Raw genomic sequence first — 20,575 nt, forward strand, 5'->3', positions numbered from 1 at the left:
GAGTGGCATGATATAGTCAACATGTTGAACAGGAAAAAAAATATGCAGCCAATAATACTTTATCCAGCAAGGCTGTCATTCAGAATAGGAGATATAAACAGTTTCCCAGATAAAAACTAAAGGAGTTTGTGACCACTAAACCAGCCCTCCAAGAAATATTAAAGGGGACTCTTTGAGTGGGAAAGTAAGACCAAAAGCAACAAAGACTAGAAAGGAACAGAGAACATCTCCAGAAACACCGACTTTACAGGTAATACAATGGAATTAAATTTCTATTAATAATCACTCTCAATGAAAATGAAGTAAACTAATCAAAAGTTATAGGGTATCAGATTGGATAAAACAAAACCAAACAAGACCCATCTATTAGCTGCCTAAAAAGAGACTCATTTCAGACCAAAGGACACCTGCAGATTCAAAGTGAGGGGATGGAGAGCCATTTATCATGGTAATGGATGTCAAAAGAAAGCGAAAATAGCCATACTTATATCAAACTAGATTTTAAACCAAAGACTGCAACAAGAGATGAAGAAGGGCACTATATCATAATAAAGGGGCCTATCCAACAAGAAGACCTAACAATTGTAAATATTTATACCCCCAAATTCAGAGCACTGACATATATAAATCAAATAATAACAAACATAAACTCATTGAGAATAACACAATAATAGTAGGGAACTTCAACACCTCACTTACATCAATGGACAGATCATCTAAGCAGAAAATCATCAGGGAAACAATGGCTTTGAATGACATACTGGACCACATGGACATAACTAATACATTTAGAACATTTCATCCTGAAGCAGCAGAATACACATTCTTTTCACGTGCACAGGAACCATTCTCCAGAAAAGATCACATACTGGGTCATGAATCAAGCCTGAACAAGTAGAAAAAGATTGAGATCATACCATGCATATTTTCTGACCACAATGCTATGAAACTGGAAGTCAACACAGGAAAATTTTTGAAAAGACCACAAATACATGGAGGTTAAAGAGCATCCTACTAAAAAAGGAATGGGTTAAAAAGCATGAATGGGTTAATCATAAAATTAAAGAAGATGTAAAGTACATGGAAGCAAATAAAAATGAAAAGACGATGATCCAAAACCTTTGGGATACAACAATAGCAGTCATAAGAAGGTAGTATATAGCAATGCAGGTGTACCTCAGGAAGCAAGAAAAGTCTCAAGTACACAACCTAACCTTACACCTAAAGGAGCTAGAAAAGGAACAGCAAAGAAAGCCTAAATCCAGCAAAACAAGAGAAATAATAAATATTAGAGCAAAAATAAGTGATATAGGAACAACAACAACAAACAGTTGCAGAAATCAATCTAACTAGGAGCTGATTCTTTGAAAGACTTAATACAATTTATACATCCCTAGAAAAAACTTACCAAAAAAGAAAGAGAACATGCCCAAATAAATAAAATCATGAATGAAAGAGGAAAGATCACAACCAACACCACTGAAATATAAACAATTATGAGAATATTATGAAGACGTATATGCCAAAAAAATTTGGCCCCTGGAACAAATGGATAAATTCCTAGAAACATATAAACTACCAACACTGAAAAACACTGAAACAGGAAGAAATAGAAAATTTGAACAGACCCATAGCCAACAAAGAAATTGAATCAGTAATCAAAAATCTCACAACAAAGAAAGGTCCAGGGCCAGATGGCTTCCCAGGGGTATTCTACCAAACATTTAAAGAATTAATACCTATTCTTCTCCAACTATTCCAAAAAATAGAAATGGAAGGGAAACTTTCTAACTCTTTCTATTAGGCCAGCATTACCTTGATACCAAAACTAGGCAAAGATCCCACTAAAAAGAGGTACAGGCCCATATCCCTGATGTACATGGATGCAAAAATTCTGAACAAGATACAAATCAAATCCAACAGTACATTAAAAGAATTATTTGCTGTGATCATTTGTATCTATTTCCGGCTGTAAAGTGGTTCAGTATTCACAAATCAATCAATATGATACACCACATTAATAATAGAAAGGACAAGAACCATATGATCCTCTCAATAGATACAGAAAAAGCATTTGATAAAACACAACATCCATTGTTGATAAAAAAAACTTCAACAAAGTAGGAGAATAGGTAATATACCTCAATGTCCTAATGGCCATATATTAAAGACACACAGGTAATATCATTCTCAATGGGGAAAAACAGAGTATTTCCGCTATGGTTAGGAACAGCACTGGGATGTCCTCTCTCACCATTGTTATTTAACATAGTACTGGATGTTCTAGCCTCAGCAGACAACAAAAAGAAATAAAGGGCATCCAGATCAGTGAGGAAAAGTCAAACTTCCACTCTTTGCAGATGACGTGATACTCTATGTAGAAATCCTGCAAGACTCCACCAAAAAATGTTAGAACTGATACATGAATTCATCAAAGTCACAGGATACAAAATCAAGTACATTTGCATTTCTATACACCAATAATGAAGAAGCAGAAACAGAAATCAAGGAATTGATCCCATTTACAATTGCACCAAAAACCATAAGATACCAAAGAATAAACCTAACCAAAGAGGTAAAAGAAAGGTACTCTGAAAACCATAAAACTCTAATGAAAGACATTGAAGATGACACAAAGAAATGGAAAGACATTTCATACTCATTCACTGGAAGAAGAAACATTGTTAAAATGTCTATACTACCCAAAGCAACCTACATATTTAATGCAATCCCTATCAAAATACCACCAGCATTTTTCACAGAGCTCGAAAAAACAATCCTGAAATTTGTATGGAACCAGAAAAGACCTGGAATTGCCAGAGGAGTGTTGAAGAGGTAAACCAAAGCTGGGGGCATCACAATGCCTGACTTCAAGCTATAGTCATCTTCAAGCTGTAATCATTAAGACTGTACAGTGCTGGGACAAAAACAGACACACAGATCAATGGAACCTAGCAGAAAACCCAGAAGTGGACCCACAACTATATGGTCAATTAATCTTCAGCAAAGCAGGAAAGAATATCCAATGGAAAAAAAGACCGTCTTTTCAACAAATTGTGTTGGGAAAACTGGACAGCCACATTCAGAAGAATGAAACTGTACCACTTTCTTACACCATACACAAAAACAAATTCAAAATTTATGAAAGATAAAAGACCTAAATGTGAGACAGGATACCATCAAAATCCTGAAGAACACAGGCAGTAACCTCTTTGACATTGGCTTTATCAATTTTGTACTGTACATTTCTCTTGAGGCAAGGGAAACAAAAGTAAAAATGAACTATTGGGACTTCATCAAGATAAAACTTCTGCACAGTGAAGGAAACTAAAAAGCAGCCTACAGAATGGGGGAAGATATTTTCAAACGACATATCTGATAAAGGGTTAATATCCAAAATCTATAAAGAAATTATCAAACTCAACACCCAAAGAGCAAGTATTCCAATTAAGAAATGGGCAGAAGACATGAATAGACTTTTTTCCTAAGAAGACATGCAGATGTCTAATAGACCCATGAAAAATTGCTCAACATCACTCATCATCAGGGAAAGACAAATCAAAACTACATTGAGATACTGCCTCACACCTGTCAGAATGGCTAAAATTAACAATACAGGAAACAACATATGTTGGTGAGAATGTGGAGAAAGTGGATCCCTCTTACACTGTTGATGGGAATGCAAACTGGTGCAGCCACTCTGGAAAAGAGTACAGAGGTTCCTCAAAAATTAAAAAATATAACTGCCCTATGACCCAGCAATCACACTATTAGGTATTTATGCAAAAGATAGAAGAATGCTGAGTTGATGGGGCACATGTACCCCGATGTTTATAGCAGCATTATCAACAATAGGCAAATTGTGAAAAGAGCCTGTGTTTCCTTCAGCTGATTAATGAATAAAAAAGATGTTGTATATGTATACAATAGAAGATTACTCAGCTATAAAATGAATGAAGCTTGTCATTTGCAATGACGTGGATGGTGGTAGAGTGTATTATGCTAAGCAAAAATAGAGAAAGATAAATACCATATGGTTTCACTCATGTGGAATTTAAGAAACAAAACAGGCGAATATAGAAGTGGAAGAAAAAAAATATAGGGAGACAAACCATAAGAGACTCTTAACTATGGAGAACAAACTGAGGGTTGATGGAGGGAGGTAGGTGGGGGAATGGGCTAAATGGGTGATGGGTATTAAGGAGGGCACCTGTAATGAGCCCTGGGTGTTATATGTAAGTGAAGAATAATTAAATTCTACTCCTGAAAACAATATTACAATATATGTGAACTACTAGAATTTAAAGAAAAACTTGAAAAAAACATAATGCAGTATAAAAAATACTGATAATGTGATAAGGGGAAAATTTCTGCAAAAAAAAAAAATTCAAACCCTGGTACTACAGATATGCAAAACTCTTTGATAAACAATTATTGTTCATCTAAATATTGATGCCTAGCCAATAGAAGGTGTAGTTATGCTATACCACAAGAGATGCAAAGATAAATAGTATAAATAACTCAATAACTTCAATTTCTGTAGACATTTTGTGGATTTCAACAAATCTGAAATAGATAGGGTAGGTTTTATTGCCATATTATAGATGAGGGAATTGAAGAGCTGATCCTAGTAAATAGAATAATCTAAGCCAAGTGGGAACTAGCTTGCCACCCTTGTTTGGTTTTCAGTTAGTACAAATTGATACTATTTTCCTAACCTAAATATTCTGTAATTACTTTCCAATATGTACATTATTTGAGGTGTTTTGTTCACCGTGGTCATGTTTTGACATTTACGTTTTATTACTGTTAGGCCTCTTTCAAAGTATGCTGATACTTAGCTTTGTTTTCAGTGATCCTGGATTATTCACTGCATGAGAAGAGTACATCAAACTGCTTTCCCAGATCTTTGCATGTACATTTTAAAAAATCCACAACTACATGCTCTGGAATTTCTGGGTGATCAAGAATTCTGGAATTTCTATCTACCCAGAAATATAGCAAATGTTTGAACAGATGGATATTGCATTGTTACATAAAACCCAAACAATTATGCTTTAAAAATTTCTCTTCTTTATTTTCACTTTTTTATTTTAATTCCAGTATAGTTAACATACAGTGTTATATGTTTCAGATGTACAGTACAGTGATTCAACAATTCCATATATCACCCAGTGCTCATCATGACAAGTGCCCTCTTTTTTCCCTGTCATCTATTTCACCTATCCCCCACCACCTTTCCTCTGATAACCATCAGTTTATTCACATAATTAAGAGTCTGTTTCTTGGCTTCTCTCCCTCTCTCTTTTTTTTCCCTTTGCTTATTTGTTTTGTTTCTTAGATTCCACATATCAGTGAAATCATATGATATTTGTCTTTCTCTATCTGACTGGCTTACTTTACTTAGCATTATACTTTCTAGGTCCATCCTTTTATTTTGTTTTGACCTGTTTTCTGGTGGTATCTATGTTTAGTACCATAGTCCTAGGAAGTAGTCATAATAGCATTATATAGTATGATTTCCTAATAAATTTTCTTCAGCTTCTCTTTCACATTAACAGGTGATTTCAAATCAGTTGTCAAAAGATTGGAGCAGTAGTGTATTTGGCAGTTTGTTTTGTACTCTATCAGTATATTTTTCCAGTGTTACAGCATTGTTGGGCCCCTGAATTAAAAAGATGATTCACAAATTGTAGAGGTCAGAGCATACTATTTTGGTTGTGAGTGAGCCTTCATAATTTTTATATTTATCAACAATTACTATGATATTCAAAAACAACAACAACAACACTAACTCACAATCATTCTTGTCTCAATTTGTCATATGGTGTTGGAAATAACTGTGGTTCCTATTCACAGTTATTAGATCTTAATTTCACAGTAGCAACTTTCTTTATAGAGATCAACTATAATTAGGTACTATGTATAAGTTTGCTAGGGCTGCCATAACTCGCTACCACAGACTAACTTGTTAAACAGCAAATTTATTTTCTCACAATTATGGAGGCTAGCAGTTCAAGATTAAGATGTTGGCCAAGTTGGTTTCTTCTGAGGCCTCTTTCCTTGGCTGTAGATGGCTGTCTTCTCCCTGTGCTTTCACATGTTTTTTCTTGTGTGTGTGTCTATGTCTTAATCTCCTCTTCTGATAAGAACAGCAGTCATATTTGATAAGGGTCCATCCTAATGTCCTTATTTTACCTTAACTACCTTTTTTAAGGCCCTGTCTCTGAATAATTACATTCTAAGGTACTGGGGGTTGAAACTTCAGCACATGAGTTTTGAGGGGAAACAATTCAGCCCATAACATATTGTGTACCTTTTGTTTCATTAAAGGATGTGATATATCTGACAAAATTTGTTATCCACAAGTCCACATTTTATCTCTGTGTCCCCAGTGGGTAGCACAGAGCCTAATACACGTGCTCTATGAATGTTGTTGATTTTTCTGAATGAGTGAATAATTAAAAGATGGTTTGTATGGGAAGATTATGTAATAAATCACAACTTTATTATACCTGGATAGAGAAAATTTTTTGAAGATGATTCACTCTTAGGAGAAAACAAATGGATTGCTGATAGGTACATTACTATCTTATTTCAGGCTAGAATGCTACCAGTCTAAAGCTTTTGGAATGGTGCAGAACCAGAAGAAAGTGAAATAGAGGAAGGAAGGAGGGCTGCAGATGACACAAAAATAATGTTTTAATAGTAAATATCAGTAAGTATAGCCTTGGAGAGGCTGAGAAATGTTAGGCAGTAGACAAGAATGGGCTGGGGAGGAGATGAATAAGAAAGACCAATATTGGAAATGGTGACACAGAGAGTATCAGATAATTTGACATTAAAAAAAAGAGTACACGCAAATTATAAAACACTTCTGTAATAAGTAGCCATGTGTGTATGTGTGTGTATTTGTGTGGATATCTATATTTATATACCTATATAACTGTATCTTAGAAGCACCTAAATAGTACTTTTCAATCCTGAACATGTATCAGAATCATCTGGGGAGGTTTTCACAAATGTTATATCTCACCCTAGTTCTACTGAACCATAACCTTTGAGGGTGGGACTCAAACATAAGTATTAAATAAATATTTATTTTACTAGTGATTTTTATTTGTAGCTAGAGCATTGTAAGCTACTGTTTGCTTAAAGGCAAACTGGCCATAATTTAGTAATATAATGCATAGTAGTTGCTTGCTCAGGAACATATGTTTTTATTAGAGAAGACAGATGGCCAAAGAGTAAGTTAATATCAGCATTTTTAAAAAAGTACAGATTCTGGAGTCATTATGCCATTCATTTATATTGAGTACAACACAGTATAATAAAAATACTGACCATGAATAATCTGGAAAAATGTTTATATTCCTCACACTTTAAGGAAAAAATGCTTATTTCATTAAATTTGGAAATAAAGTCAGTTCTGTTCAAAACTGACAAAATTCCATTATCCAGAATGGACTTCCTGTTTCCCTATTTCCTTTATGTATTAAAAAATTAATTCTGGATACATACTTTTCTGTTTTTTTTTCAAGGCATTTAAAAATAATTTTGAGGGTTTTTTTTTTTACTAGTTAATCTTTAAAATATTTCTTTTTACAATTGAGAATAAGCTGATGGCTGCTGGAGGGAAGGGTAGCTGGAAGATGGGCAAAATGGATGAAGTGGATTGGGAGATACAGGCTTCCAGTTACGGAATGAATAAGTCATGAGAATAAGAGCTACAACATTAGGGAATATAGGCAATGGTATCGTAATAGTGTTGTATGGTGACAGTAGCTACACTTGTGGTGAGCATAGGATATCATATAGGATGATTGAATCACTACCTTGTACACCTGAAAGTAATGTAACATTGTGTGTCAACTGTACTCAAAAAACAATAAATACTATATACATATATGTGTGTGTATATATATATATATATATATATATATATATATATACATATGTGTGTGTATAAAAATTAAAACAAGTTTTTCTTCATTCCCTTTTTATGAAATTGTGTGGATTTCTGTGGCTGTCCGCCCCCATAAAATCAAACAAGTATTGTGGTAAGCCTTAGGAATGCAGAGATGAATGTGATAATACCTGAATTCAGGAAGCTTACAGTCTAGTGGGAAAGAAAGACAAGGTAGTGAGTTATTAGGAAACAGTGGAACAATATTTTATGGTGGCTATCCACTGGGAAAAGTGGTCTTTTCTAATCTAGTAGCATTTTCATGTTGGAAACTTCTTATGGTAATGCTGCCAAAAATTGAAAGACATATTTTTAAAGGATGGGCATCTGTGGATTTTAATTAAGAGAAGAAGAGACATTGGGCAGACACTTTCATTTGGAAGACATTCTTAGGTTTGGTGAAACTAACTAGAGTATAGTTGTTTCCTTGGTGACAGTAACTAGAATAGACTACAGTTGTTTCCTAGCTCTGAACATTTTTAAAAAACCTAATGTCATCATGACCCATGTTTATAATGATGATCTTAAATGGCAGAAACTAAAGTACTTATACATAAAAATGCTGTACTATGTTCAACATAGAATCACAGATTTGTGGGAACCTTAAAGACCCATCTAATATAACCTGTGGGTCATGTGAGTATAGTGAAGTAGAATAGTTTGTGACTTGGCCGGGGCTGCTTACCTTATGCATGGCAGAGCTAGGAGCAAAACTTAGTCTCCTGACTCTTCTACTAGTGTTCTTTCAGGTGGAGAAAAATCCCAGTACATGTTTTTATTATATGCTCCAAAGACCAGTAATACATTCATAGTATTTGGTGAAAACGCCTTTAAACATAATATTAAGAGTATACAGTCTGATGTTGCTTTTGGTATACATGTATTCTGTTGGAAAGGTGCATACAGATACGCTGTACTTTAATCCCAGAATGGTAGCTGCAAAGCATATGTATTTTCATTAAAAAAAGTTTTTTACTTTTTTGGGGAAACTCCCTCTCATAGCTACTTAGGAGTCTGCTGAAATACTATTTTAATGTATAATGCATATCCATGGACATACTTTTAGAGCTGATTCTTCATTTCTGGCTGATTAGTGGCTACGGATACCTAACGCTAAAATTCCTTTGCCTACCCTCATGAGAGAGTGAATGTTTGACTACTTGTGTAACATGGAAGTTATTTTAACTGCCATGAAGTCTAGTTTACTTGGGATTCTGCTCATGGCCACTTTGGCCATAGTCAGTATTTATTAATCAGTCAATCAATGCATGAATTGATTGAGAATATTCTTGACATCCAGACCAGCATTAATATGGTGTTCTGGAAAGCTACCAAGACTTCTAGACATTGTGATTAACTGGTCATGTGAACTTAAACTCTGTGGGCCTCAGTTATTTCCTCTATACAGTTAGAATGTTAGATACTATATCCCAGCTCTTATTATTTTGTGATATGTAATACATTTGAGGTTTTTTTCATACTAGCTACTGTGTTTCTCTAGGGACTAGAATTACACCTCACTTGAGTGTAATCTTAATCTTCACAGCTGAATAGAGTCCTACATCAAAAAGCAGAAACATTCCCTGGGTGGCTTCTTTTCTGCCTGACCTAGGTGGTAGGAAATCTGGCATATAATTAAGTTTCAATAGAAATAGGGTCATGGCCTGGAAACATTTGTTTGGGCTTTGCAGATTTTGTTTGCCTATAGCCAGTTTTTCTTTTCCATGTTGTAGCTGGTTGGACATTTAAACATTTATACATTTATATATCACTAACTACTTTAAAGGCTACTGAAATTCCATTTCAAAGAACTTTTGAAGCTTACATATTTTGCCATGACCTATAACTTACAAAGCTTTATCTGTCTCTTGACTCTCAGCAGCCACCTTATAATTTATACTCCAGGGAGGGTCTTTTGTTTTTTAAGTAGGCTCCACACCCAACGTGGGCCTTCCTTGAACTCATGACCCTAAGATTGAATCACATGCTCTATGAACATTAAGAATTGCATGCTCAACCAACTGAGCCAGTCAGGCACCCCTCCAGTGAGGGTCTTAAAACTGTTAGTTGTTGATGTTTTTCTTCTTTCACTACCTAGTTGGAAGGGAAACCTGAAGCATAGATTTTATATGTTTATATTTACATGCAATTATATAATAGGGGTGGTGGTATATCTGTATGTGTTAGAAAATAGGGAAGTGAATATACCGGTAGCCCATAAAATTCTGTGTTAAGGTGAAAGGGTCAGATAGTCAGTTAATTTCTGGTGTGATTTCTGGTGCTAAATGGAGCTGATCATTAGACGTTGCAACTGGATTTGAGTGTTGTTTGGATTTCTTTTTACAGGATGAAGGAGTTGTTAAAGAAATCCCTATTACTCATCATGTTAAGGAAGGATATGAGAAGGCAGATCCTGCACAGTTTGAGTTGCTCAAGGTTCTTGGTCAGGGATCCTTTGGGAAGGTAATAAATGCTTTATTCCACAGTTTTGTTCTCTTCTAAACATTCAACCAAAAAAATGTACACATAGAAATTTGGAAAATATGCCATTTCTAAATTTGTCAAAGGATACACACAAAGGTAACTCTGTAATTTTACTCCTTTTATTTCTGTTGTACTCTTAGTCCCATTTCTTTATACTTGTCTATAACAATCAGTGTTTTCCAGTACCATGGGCCCACTCATTTCATGCTATTTATTAGCTGCCTAAATCAAAGTAGTTTGATTTTTTTTAAAGTCTTCCTTGTTTCTCTGTTCATATGCTGGCATGATCACAGCTTGCTTTTTCCTAGTGATTTTATCTATATTCCTTAGCTCTATCACAAAAGTCAGAATGTATGTACCAATTCATATATGAGTGCATGAATTCACCTATCATCTGTTAAAGCAGTATGTATGTAAATTACAGCAGGGGCAGGTACTGGGTGACATATGGATGATGTGAAACTCCTGCCTTCAAGGAGCTTAAATTTCAAGGGAGAAAGCAAAATTGAGAAAGATTAACTCTGAAATCATTATTAAAACTGTTTATTAGGTGCTTACTGGTATATGATTCTCAGAAAGGTATAGGTCTAGTTCTTGACTTTTGTACAGCTAACATCTAGGACATGAAAGTTACTGTACACACACAGTAATTAACAGCCCTTAAGAAAATAACAACAACAACAACAATTTAAGGGGGAAAAGATAAGGAGAAACTACTAATTTGAGGGTAGCTGGAGATTTAGTTTCAAAGGGGAAAAGTAGGGCAACTGAGCATGATTATTATGATCTGAATCATTTTAAAGAAAGATGTTTATTGAACATCCAGTATGTGCACATTTGTAAAAGCAGTATTAGTGAATATAAAATTAACATTGACTGTCTTAAAGTAACCTGATATCTGTGTGGTATAGAATGTAACATATGAAATACAGAGAAATGTTTTCAGGACACAAAAAAGACAAATTGGGGTAGATTATGGTTTGACAGTAAACTGGTACAGGAGGTGTATGAAGACGAGTACTGAAGTACTGGGGAGAATAAAACTAGAAGGAGCTTTTAATAGATTGTGTGTGTGGGGTGTGTTTATAGAACTTACCTGTAGAGTAGGCATGTGCATTTTGCATACCTATGTTTTTTTTTAATTTCTAAAAGTACAGTATTCTCTTAATTATTTTACATTGTATTTTTATGATGTTAATTTTAGAGGAACAGAGATGAAGTTCTTTCATATCCCAAATGTATAAATGCTTAAATATCAACTTTAAAATTTCACCAGGCAAATATTTCAAGCCATTAAAAGTCATTGTTTTCTCATTTGATATGTATATTTATTCATATGTATATTTATCTATATCCAGCTTTGCTCCAGAAATGATTTAAGGTTTTCATAGATAAATATCAAATAAAATAAAATTTAAAATAAGTGGAGAAGATGATTACAGCAGGAAAGATTAGATGAAGCCAGTGATATAATCTTGTCGTTTACAAATGCATGTCATAAAAGCCTATAAGTCTTCTAGAAGTGGGACCAAAATGAAGACTTAAAATTTCTGGCAGCCATTAAAAAGAAGTTGATACTTTCAATTGCATAATTATTGACTGTATCTTTAAAGCTGTAAACAGATCTAACAGACCAGAAATTTTTTTTTCTCATGGGGCTTCATAAAGAGAATACAGTATAACATAATGTAATATCTTCAATAACATCTTCATATTAAATATAGCAACATGTGGACAAGTTGTCAGTGTAGTCCTTAAACTCAGGAAATATTCAGCTTTGTGCAGGAACTTCAGCTTAACGAGGATATCATAGAAGCCTTTTTAAAAATTTGTAATACTAAAATACAAAGTAATGATCTTCATGTAGTTCATCAACCAATGAAATATTAAGGAGGTGGCTTATTTTTTTTCCCTCAGATGTGAACCTTTTCGCTTGTCAGTATTACATCATTTACATGGGCAATGGATGGATGTGACTTGTTTATATTCAGAACCTATGCAGGAATTTGGCCAAGACTGCAAATCAGAGAAGTGTAGGAGAAATTCCAAGAAACTTTGGGCTGTGGCCTTATTTAGTTGTCTGCAAAAGTTCTATTGTTAAAATGCAATAAATGGAATTTTGACCTATATAAAGCCTTGCAATTAGATATCTTTGTAGCATATTTAATAGGAGAAAAACAGTACTAAAATCATTTTAAAATTGTATTTTAAAGAAGCTTACATTATCATCATGAAATAAGCAATAAGTAAAATTATACTTGGTATAATGCTATTAATGATCATTAATGTATGGATTGAAATGTAGTATACCAAAACAGTTTACATTAATTATTTTAAAACACAATCAAATAAAACACATGAAAACATGTCTGAAATTGTCAGACTAGCTTTCCTTGTATTCCACATGCCAAGTAATATTTATACAAAGCATACCTTTTAACATTCATGGATTATAATTGATTTTACTTATGTGATAATACAGTATAGGACTTAAAAATGAATTTTTTAAAAGATTTATTTGAGAGAGAGAGTGTGCACGTGCAGGCATACGAGGTGGGGAGGGGCAGAGTGAGAGAATTTTAAGCAGACTCTATGCTGAGTGCAGAGCCAGACCCAGGGCTTGATCCCACCACCCATGAGATCATGACCTGAGCTGAAATCAAGTCAGATTGCTCAACTGCCTGAGCCACCCAGCTGCCCCTAAAAACAAATTTTTGGAAATGTTAAACCCTTGCCCTCTTGAGTAATTTTTAAGAGATAATTTAAAAAATATGTTTACATCGTAAAATTTCTTGCAGTTTGTTTTTTCTCTTCAATCAATGTTAACGCTGTGTGATCTTTAATTTTACATGAACAAAGACTTACTGAGTACTTCTTAATGGAAAATATAAAAGTCCATATGACCAAAGAGGTATGTTGGAGTAACTCACTGACTCATTTTTTTTCTGAACTGTTTCCAAGAGTTGAATTAGTATGACTGTAAAGAAGCCTCTTTGATCAGGATAGATATGTTTTTAGATATAGTAGTTTGAAGCCATGCAACTTCTTCTGTAGTTGATCAGGGGAAGAGAGCAGACTGAGAGGATATTTTCTTATGCTACTTCAGTCCATCTAAGACCTGAAAAGAACAAATCAGGTCATGAACAAATAAACAAGTATTTCTCTAGACTATGAATGGTGGCTTCAATTAGATGCCATATTAGGACAGTAGTGAGTGTTAGAAGAGCTAGGGAAAAAGTGACTGCTTTGTGCAAGTGTCTTCCTGAAAGTCTGGACCATTTTTATTTCTTTCTTCCTTGCTTCTTTTTGCCCTCTATATTCCATTCTTTTCATCCCTACCAAACGCTATGTTTTAGAACAGTAGTTCTCAATGTGTGTGGTCTGTACTCCTGGGCATCCATAAGACACTTTCAGGGGGTCCTCAAGGTCAAAACTACTTTATAATAATACTAAGATACTATTTGTAAAACCTCTGGCACCTTGACACAACCAAATCAGTGAAGACAAATTATGTCAGTAGTCATTGTATTTACTACTGTGTACTCGGCAGTTAAAAAAAAAAATGCAAGGTTTACTTCAAAATGTCCTTGATGAGGTGTTAACAATTATTAAATTTCTCAAATACCAACACTTGAGTACACTTCTTTTTAATATTGTGTGATGAAATGAGAAGTATACATAAAGCACATCAGCTGTATACCGGAAGCTGCACACCAGCAAAACAAAGCACTTGTGTGATTTTTTGAGTTGTAAGCTGAACTAGCCATTTTTTCCCATAGAACACCATTTTTACTTGAAAGAATGACTGACATGGTGCCTGGGTGGCTCAGTCAGTTAAACATCTGCCTTGGGCTCAGGTCATGATCTCAGGGTCCTGGGATCAAGTCCCACATTGGGCTCTCTGCTCAGTGGGGAGTCTGCTTCTCCCTCTCATTCTCCCTTTGTGCTCTTCTTCTCTTTCTCTCAAATAAGTAAATAAAATCTTAAAAAAAGAAAGAATGACTGATAAACTATGGTTACTTAAACTTGGGTATTTGGTAGATGTTTCCTCAAAAAGGAATGTAAGTGGTCCTGTTATTTCAAGGAAACAACTGTCATTATTTTTGTCAATGATAAAATTTGAGCTTTGAAGCAAAAAATTAGCTTTGGAAAATTTTTATTTTACACTGTGAGCTTGATGTCTTAATATTCACAAAACTTCTGATGACAACACTGCTGTTTAACATTTGGAAGATTTGCATAACTCAGTGAAGTGATATTTTTGAGATGACCAGCACATGATATTATCAAACTAGATAGTACAAAATCCATTCAAAGTATAAGGTAGACCAATGGATTATTATGTAACAAAATATGGACAGTTAATTGATATGGTTTCAGATTCTCTGTTGTAACTAACTGTTAAGAAACTGCCACTTTTTAATTTCTTCTGTCATATCAAAGAAGAATAAGCACAATTATGTGAAAAAGCTATCCCTCTTCTATATACATATCGGTGTGAGGCCTGGTTTTCTTTCTCTACTTCGAGCAAAACAACTTAATTGCAACAGATTGAATATAGAAGCAGATACAAGAATCTCACTCTTTTCTGTTAAGCCAGGTATTAGAGATTTGCAAAAATGTTTATTAATGTCACTCTTCACATTATTATTATTTTTTTTGCTTTGGAAAATACAGTTATCTTTAGAAAAGTATTTATGCTCACATGTAACGAGTTTATTGTTTTTTAATGAATCAATACATAGATGTTTTTCTCTGTTTTAGTTTCTAATATGGTAAATATCAATAGATGTTACCCACAAAAAACTCCAAAAACTCTGTGGAGTCTTCACTAATTTTTAAGATTATAAAGGTTTTCTGAGACCAAAAGGATTGAGAACTGCTTTCCTTCAAGAGTCTGATAAAAATAGTTCTCCTACATGTGGTGGAGTCATCATTCATGAAATGACTTCACTCCTTTGTAGTCATTATATTGGTCACATGATATTGATTAGGAAAAAGGAAACTGGGTATCTGAAACTTTTGAGTCTGGTGCTTAGGGTTAATGCAATTTGTATAGCTGAAGAGTGTGTGTGTGTGTGTGTGTGTGTGTGTGTGTGTGTGTTGTAGCAATTCAATTAATCTGTTTTTTTCTTTTTTTTAAAGTTTTTATTTTGATTCCAGTTAGTTAAAATATAGTGTAATATTAGATTCTGGTGTACAATATAGTAATTTAACACTCCCTTACAACACCTGGTGCTCATTACAAATGCACTCCTTAATCCCCATCACCTATTTCACCCATCTCTCCACCCACCTCCCCTCTGGTAACCATCAGTTTTTTCTCCAAATTTAAGAGTCTGTTTCTTGGTTTGCCTCTCTGTTTTTGTTTTTGTTTTCCGTTTGCTTATGTTGTTTCTTAAGTTCCACCTATGAGTGAAATCATATGGTATTTGTCTTTCTCTGATGAATCTTGCTTAGAATACTACTCTCTAGATTCATCCATGTTCTTGCAAATGGCAAGACTTCATTCTTTTTAATGTCTGCATAATATTCCTGTGTGTGTGTGTGTGTGTGTGTGTGTGTGTGTGTACACACCAAATCCTTTTTTTTTTCACATCTAGGATTAGGGGTTGGTTCAGGGCCAGAGTAAGGGTTAGGGTTAGGGCCAGGGTGAAATTATGCACCTATTATTCTGCAGTTCAGAGACCTCTGCAGAGAGATAAGTTTAGGGTTAAGGTTAGGCTACAGTTAGGGTTACAGGTTAGGGTTAGTGTTTGGATTAGGATTAGGTCTTCACTTAGAATAATACTCTCTACCTTGAACCATGTCTTTGCAAAAGGCAAGATTTCATTTGTTATGGCTGAGTAATATTCCACTGTATCTATGTATCAAATCTTCTTTTTCCTCAGATCAAGGATTAGGGTTCAGTTTAAGACTAATGTAAGGGCTAGGGTTAGAGTTAGGGCTAGGGTGAGGGAATGTGCCTATTATCCTGCAGTTCAGAGACCTCTCCAGAGTGATCTGTTTAGGATTAGAGTTAGGGTTGGGTGTTAGTGGTTAGCAATTAGGGGTTAGGGTTAGGGTTTGGGTTAGGTTTACATTTAGAGCTAGGATTAGGGTTAGAATGAGGCTGTGTCCCTCTTGTCCTACAGTTCAGAGACCTCTCCAGAGGTTAGGTTTAGGTTTAGAATTAGATTAGAGGTTGAGTTTAGTAGTTTTGGTAAGGGATAGAGTTAGGTATAGGGACAAGATTAAGGTTAGGGTTAGGGTTTGTGTTTGGCATCCTGCAGTTCAGAGACCTCTCCAGAGAATAACCTGAATTCTCTGGGGTGAAAATAAACAAGGCAGCCATCCACGGAGCTGAGGTAAAGAGGGGATTTGGTGTTCTAAATACTCTTTAAGTGGAAATTCAATTGGTCATTCTGTTTTTGTTCCTTTTGGGTCTTTTTACCTTAAGTTTTCATTTAAATTCCTGTTAGTTAACATACAGTGTGATACCAGTTTCAGGTATAGAATTATTGATTCAAACACTCAGTGCTCAGCACAACAAATGCCCTCCTTAATCCCGATCACCTATTTAACCCATTCCCCTGCCCACCTCCCCTCTGGTAATCGGCACTTTGGTCTCTGTTATTTAAGAGTCTGTTTCTTGGTTTTTCTCTCTTTTTTTTCCCTCTACGTCCATTTGTTTTGTTTCTTAAATTCCACTTATGGTGAAATCATATGGTATTTTTCTTTTTCTGACTGTCATATTTCGCTTTAATACTCTCTAGCTCCATCCAGGTTGTTGCAAATGGCCAGATTTCATTTGGTTTTATGGCTGAGTAATAATCCATTGTGTATATATACCACCTCTTCTTTATCCATTCATCAGTTGATGGACATTTGGGCTCTTTCCATAATTTGGCTATTGTTGATAGTGCTGCTGTAAATATTGGGGTACATGTATCACTTCAAATCAGTGTTTTTGTATCCTTTAGTAAATACCTAGTAGTGCAATTGCTGGATCATTCTATTTTTAACTTTTAACTGGTGGTTCTATTTTTAACTTTTTGATGAACCTCCATACTCTTTTTCAGAGTGGCTGCACCAGTTTGCGTTTCCACCAACAGTGTACGAGGGTTCCCCTTTCTCCAAATCCTTGCCAACACCTGTTGTTTTCTTGTGTTGTTAATTTTAGCCAATCTGACTGGTGTGAGGGGATGTCTCATTGTAGTATTGATTTGTGTTTCCCTGATGATGAGTGATATTGAGCATCTTTTCTGTGTCTGTTGGCCATCTGGATGTGTTCTTTGGAAAGATGTTTATCCATGTCTTCTGCCCATTTCTTAACTGGATTATTTCTTTTTTGGGTGTTGATTTTTTATAAGTTGGTTATATACTTTGAGACTATCGCTTGCAAATATCTTCTCCATGTTATAGGCGACCTTTTAGTATTGTTGATTGTTTCCTTCACTATGCAGAAGGTTTTTATTTTGATGAATTCTCAACAGTTTATTTTTGCTTTTGTTTCTCTTGCCTCATGAGACATATCTAGTAAGAAGTTGCAATGGCTGATGTCAAAGAGGTTACTGCCTGTGTTTGCCTCTAGGATTTTGATGGTTTCCTGTCTCATATTTAGGTCTTTAATCTATTTTGAATTTTTTTTGTGTATGGTATAAGAAAGTGGTACGTTTCATTCTTTAGCATGCTACTGTTCAATTTTACCAATACAATTTATTGAAGAGACTTTTTTCCATTTGATATTCCTTCCTGATTTGTGGAAGATTACTTGATCATGGACTTGTTGGTTCATTTTTGGATTTTCTATTCTGTTCCATTGATCTGTGTGTCTGTTTTTGTCCCAGTACCATACAGTCTTTTTTTCTTTGTTAAAGATTTTATTTATTTATTTGACAGAGAGAGAGACAGCCAGAGAGAGAGGGAACACAAGCAGGGGGAGTGGGAGAGGAAGAAGCAGGCTCCCAGCGAGGAGCCTGATGTGGGGCTCGATCCCAGAATGCTGGGATCACGCCCTGAGCTGTAGGCAGATGCTTAAGGACTGAGCCACCCAGGCGCCCCACAGTACCATACAGTCTTGATTGCTACAGCTTTGTAATGTAACTTGACAAAGTCCAGAATTGTGATGCCTCCAGCTTTGCTTTCCTTTTTCAAGATTGCTTTGGCTATTCAGGGTCTTTTGTAGTTCCACACGTTTTAGGACTATTTGTTTGAACTTTGTGAAAAATGCTGGTGGTATTTTGATAAAGATTGCATTAAATATATAGATTGCTTTGGGTAATATAGACATTTTTTTTAATGATTTTTTATTATATTATGTTAGTCACCATACAGTACATCCCCGGTTTCCGATGTAAGGCTTGATGATTCATTAGTTGTGTATAACACCCAGTGCACCATGCAATATGTGCCCTCCTTACTACCCATCACCAGCCTATCCCATTCCCCCAACCCCCTCCCCTCTGAGGCCCTCAGTTTGTTTCTCATAGTCCATAGTCTCTCATGTTTCATTCCCCCTTCTGATTACCCCCCCTTTCTTTATCCCTTTCTTCCCCTACCGATCTTCCTAGTTCTTTTGTTCCATAGATGAGAGAAACCATATGATAGTTGTCTTTCTCTGCTTGACTTATTTCACTTAGCATTATCTCCTCCAGTGCCATCCATGTTGTAGCAAATGTTGAGAACTCGTTCTTGCTGATAGCTGAGTAATATTCCATTGCATATATGGACCACAACTTCTTAATCCAGTCATCTGTTGAAGGGCATCTCGGCTCCTTCCATGATTTAGCTATTGTGGACATTGCTGCTATGAACATTGGGGTGCATATGGCCCTTCTCTTCACTATGTCTGTATCTTTGGGGTAAACACCCAGTAGTGCAATGGCTGGATCATAGCGTAGCTCAATTTTTAACTTTTTAAGGGACCTCCACTCTGTTTTCCAGAGTGGCTGTACCAACTTGCATTCCCACCAACAATGTAGGAGGGATCCCCTTTCTCCACATCCTCTCCAACAATTGTTTTTTCTTGCCTTGTCAATTTTTGCCTTTCTAACTGGCGTAAGGTGGTATCTCAGTGTGGTTTTGATTTGAATTTCCTTGATGGCTAATAATTTTGAACATTTTTTCATGTGTCTGTTAGCCATTTGTATGTCTTCATTGGAAAAGTGTCTGTTCATATCTTCTGCCCATTTTTTTTGGAGGTTTTATTTTTTATTTATTTTTTTAAATGATTTTTTATTATATTATGTCAGTCACCATACAGTACATCCCCGGTCTCCGATGTAAGGCTTGATGATTCATTAGTTGTGTATAACACCCAGTGCACCATGAAATACGTGCCCTCCTTACTACCCATCACCAGTCTATCCTATTCCCCCACCCCCCTCCCCTCTGAGGCCCTCAGTTTGTTTCTCATAGTCCATAGTCTCATGTTTCATTCCCCCTTCTGATTACCCCCCCTTTCTTTATCCCTTTCTTCCCCTACCGATTATCCTAGTTCTTATGTTCCATAGATGAGAGAAATCATATGATAGTTGTCTTTCTCTGCTTGACTTATTTCACTTAGCATTATCTCCTCCAGTGCCATCCATGTTGTAGCAAATGTTGAGAACTCGTTCTTTCTGATAGCTGAATAATATTCCATTGCATATATGGACCACAACTTCTTAATCCAGTCATCTGTTGAAGGGCATCTCGGCTCCTTCCACGATTTAGCTATTGTGGACATTGCTGCTATGAACATTGGGGTGCATATGGCCCTTCTCTTCACTACGTCAGTAGTGCAATGGCTGGATCATAGGGTAGCTCAATTTTTAACTTTTTAAGGGACCTCCACACTGTTTTCCAGAGTGGCTGTACCAACTTGCATTCCCACCAACAATGTAGGAGGGATCCCCTTTCTCCACATCCTCTCCAACAATTGTTGTTTCTTGCCTTGTCTATGTTTGCCATTCTAACTGGCGTAAGGTGGTATCTCAGTGTGGTTTTGATTTGAATTTCCTTGATGGCTAATGATTTTGAACATTTTTTCATGTGTCTGTTAGCCATTTGTATGTCTTCATTGGAAAAGTGTCTGTTCATATCTTCTGCCCATTTTTTGATTTGTTTATTTGTGTATTGAGTTTGAGAAGTTCTTTGTAGATC

At 35.5% G+C, this 20,575-nt stretch overlaps 1 protein-coding gene across 4 annotated transcripts in view; it reads left to right on the plus strand.

The window, feature by feature from the left end:
* The window catches only part of RPS6KA6 (ribosomal protein S6 kinase A6), a 192,356-nt gene that overhangs the window by 57,023 nt on the left and 114,758 nt on the right, over positions 1-20,575 (plus strand). For all 4 annotated transcript variants that reach the window (XM_045805163.2, XM_087860312.1, XM_087860313.1 and 1 more), the window contains exon 3: positions 10,313-10,429. In XM_045805163.2, coding sequence (XP_045661119.1) covers positions 10,313-10,429 — 117 coding nt within the window. The remainder of the gene's footprint in view (positions 1-10,312; positions 10,430-20,575) is intronic.

This window comes from Ursus americanus, chromosome X, assembly GCF_024610735.1.
Source record: "Ursus americanus isolate L20-20 chromosome X, mUrsAme1.1.p, whole genome shotgun sequence".
Classification (NCBI taxonomy): domain Eukaryota; kingdom Metazoa; phylum Chordata; class Mammalia; order Carnivora; family Ursidae; genus Ursus; species Ursus americanus.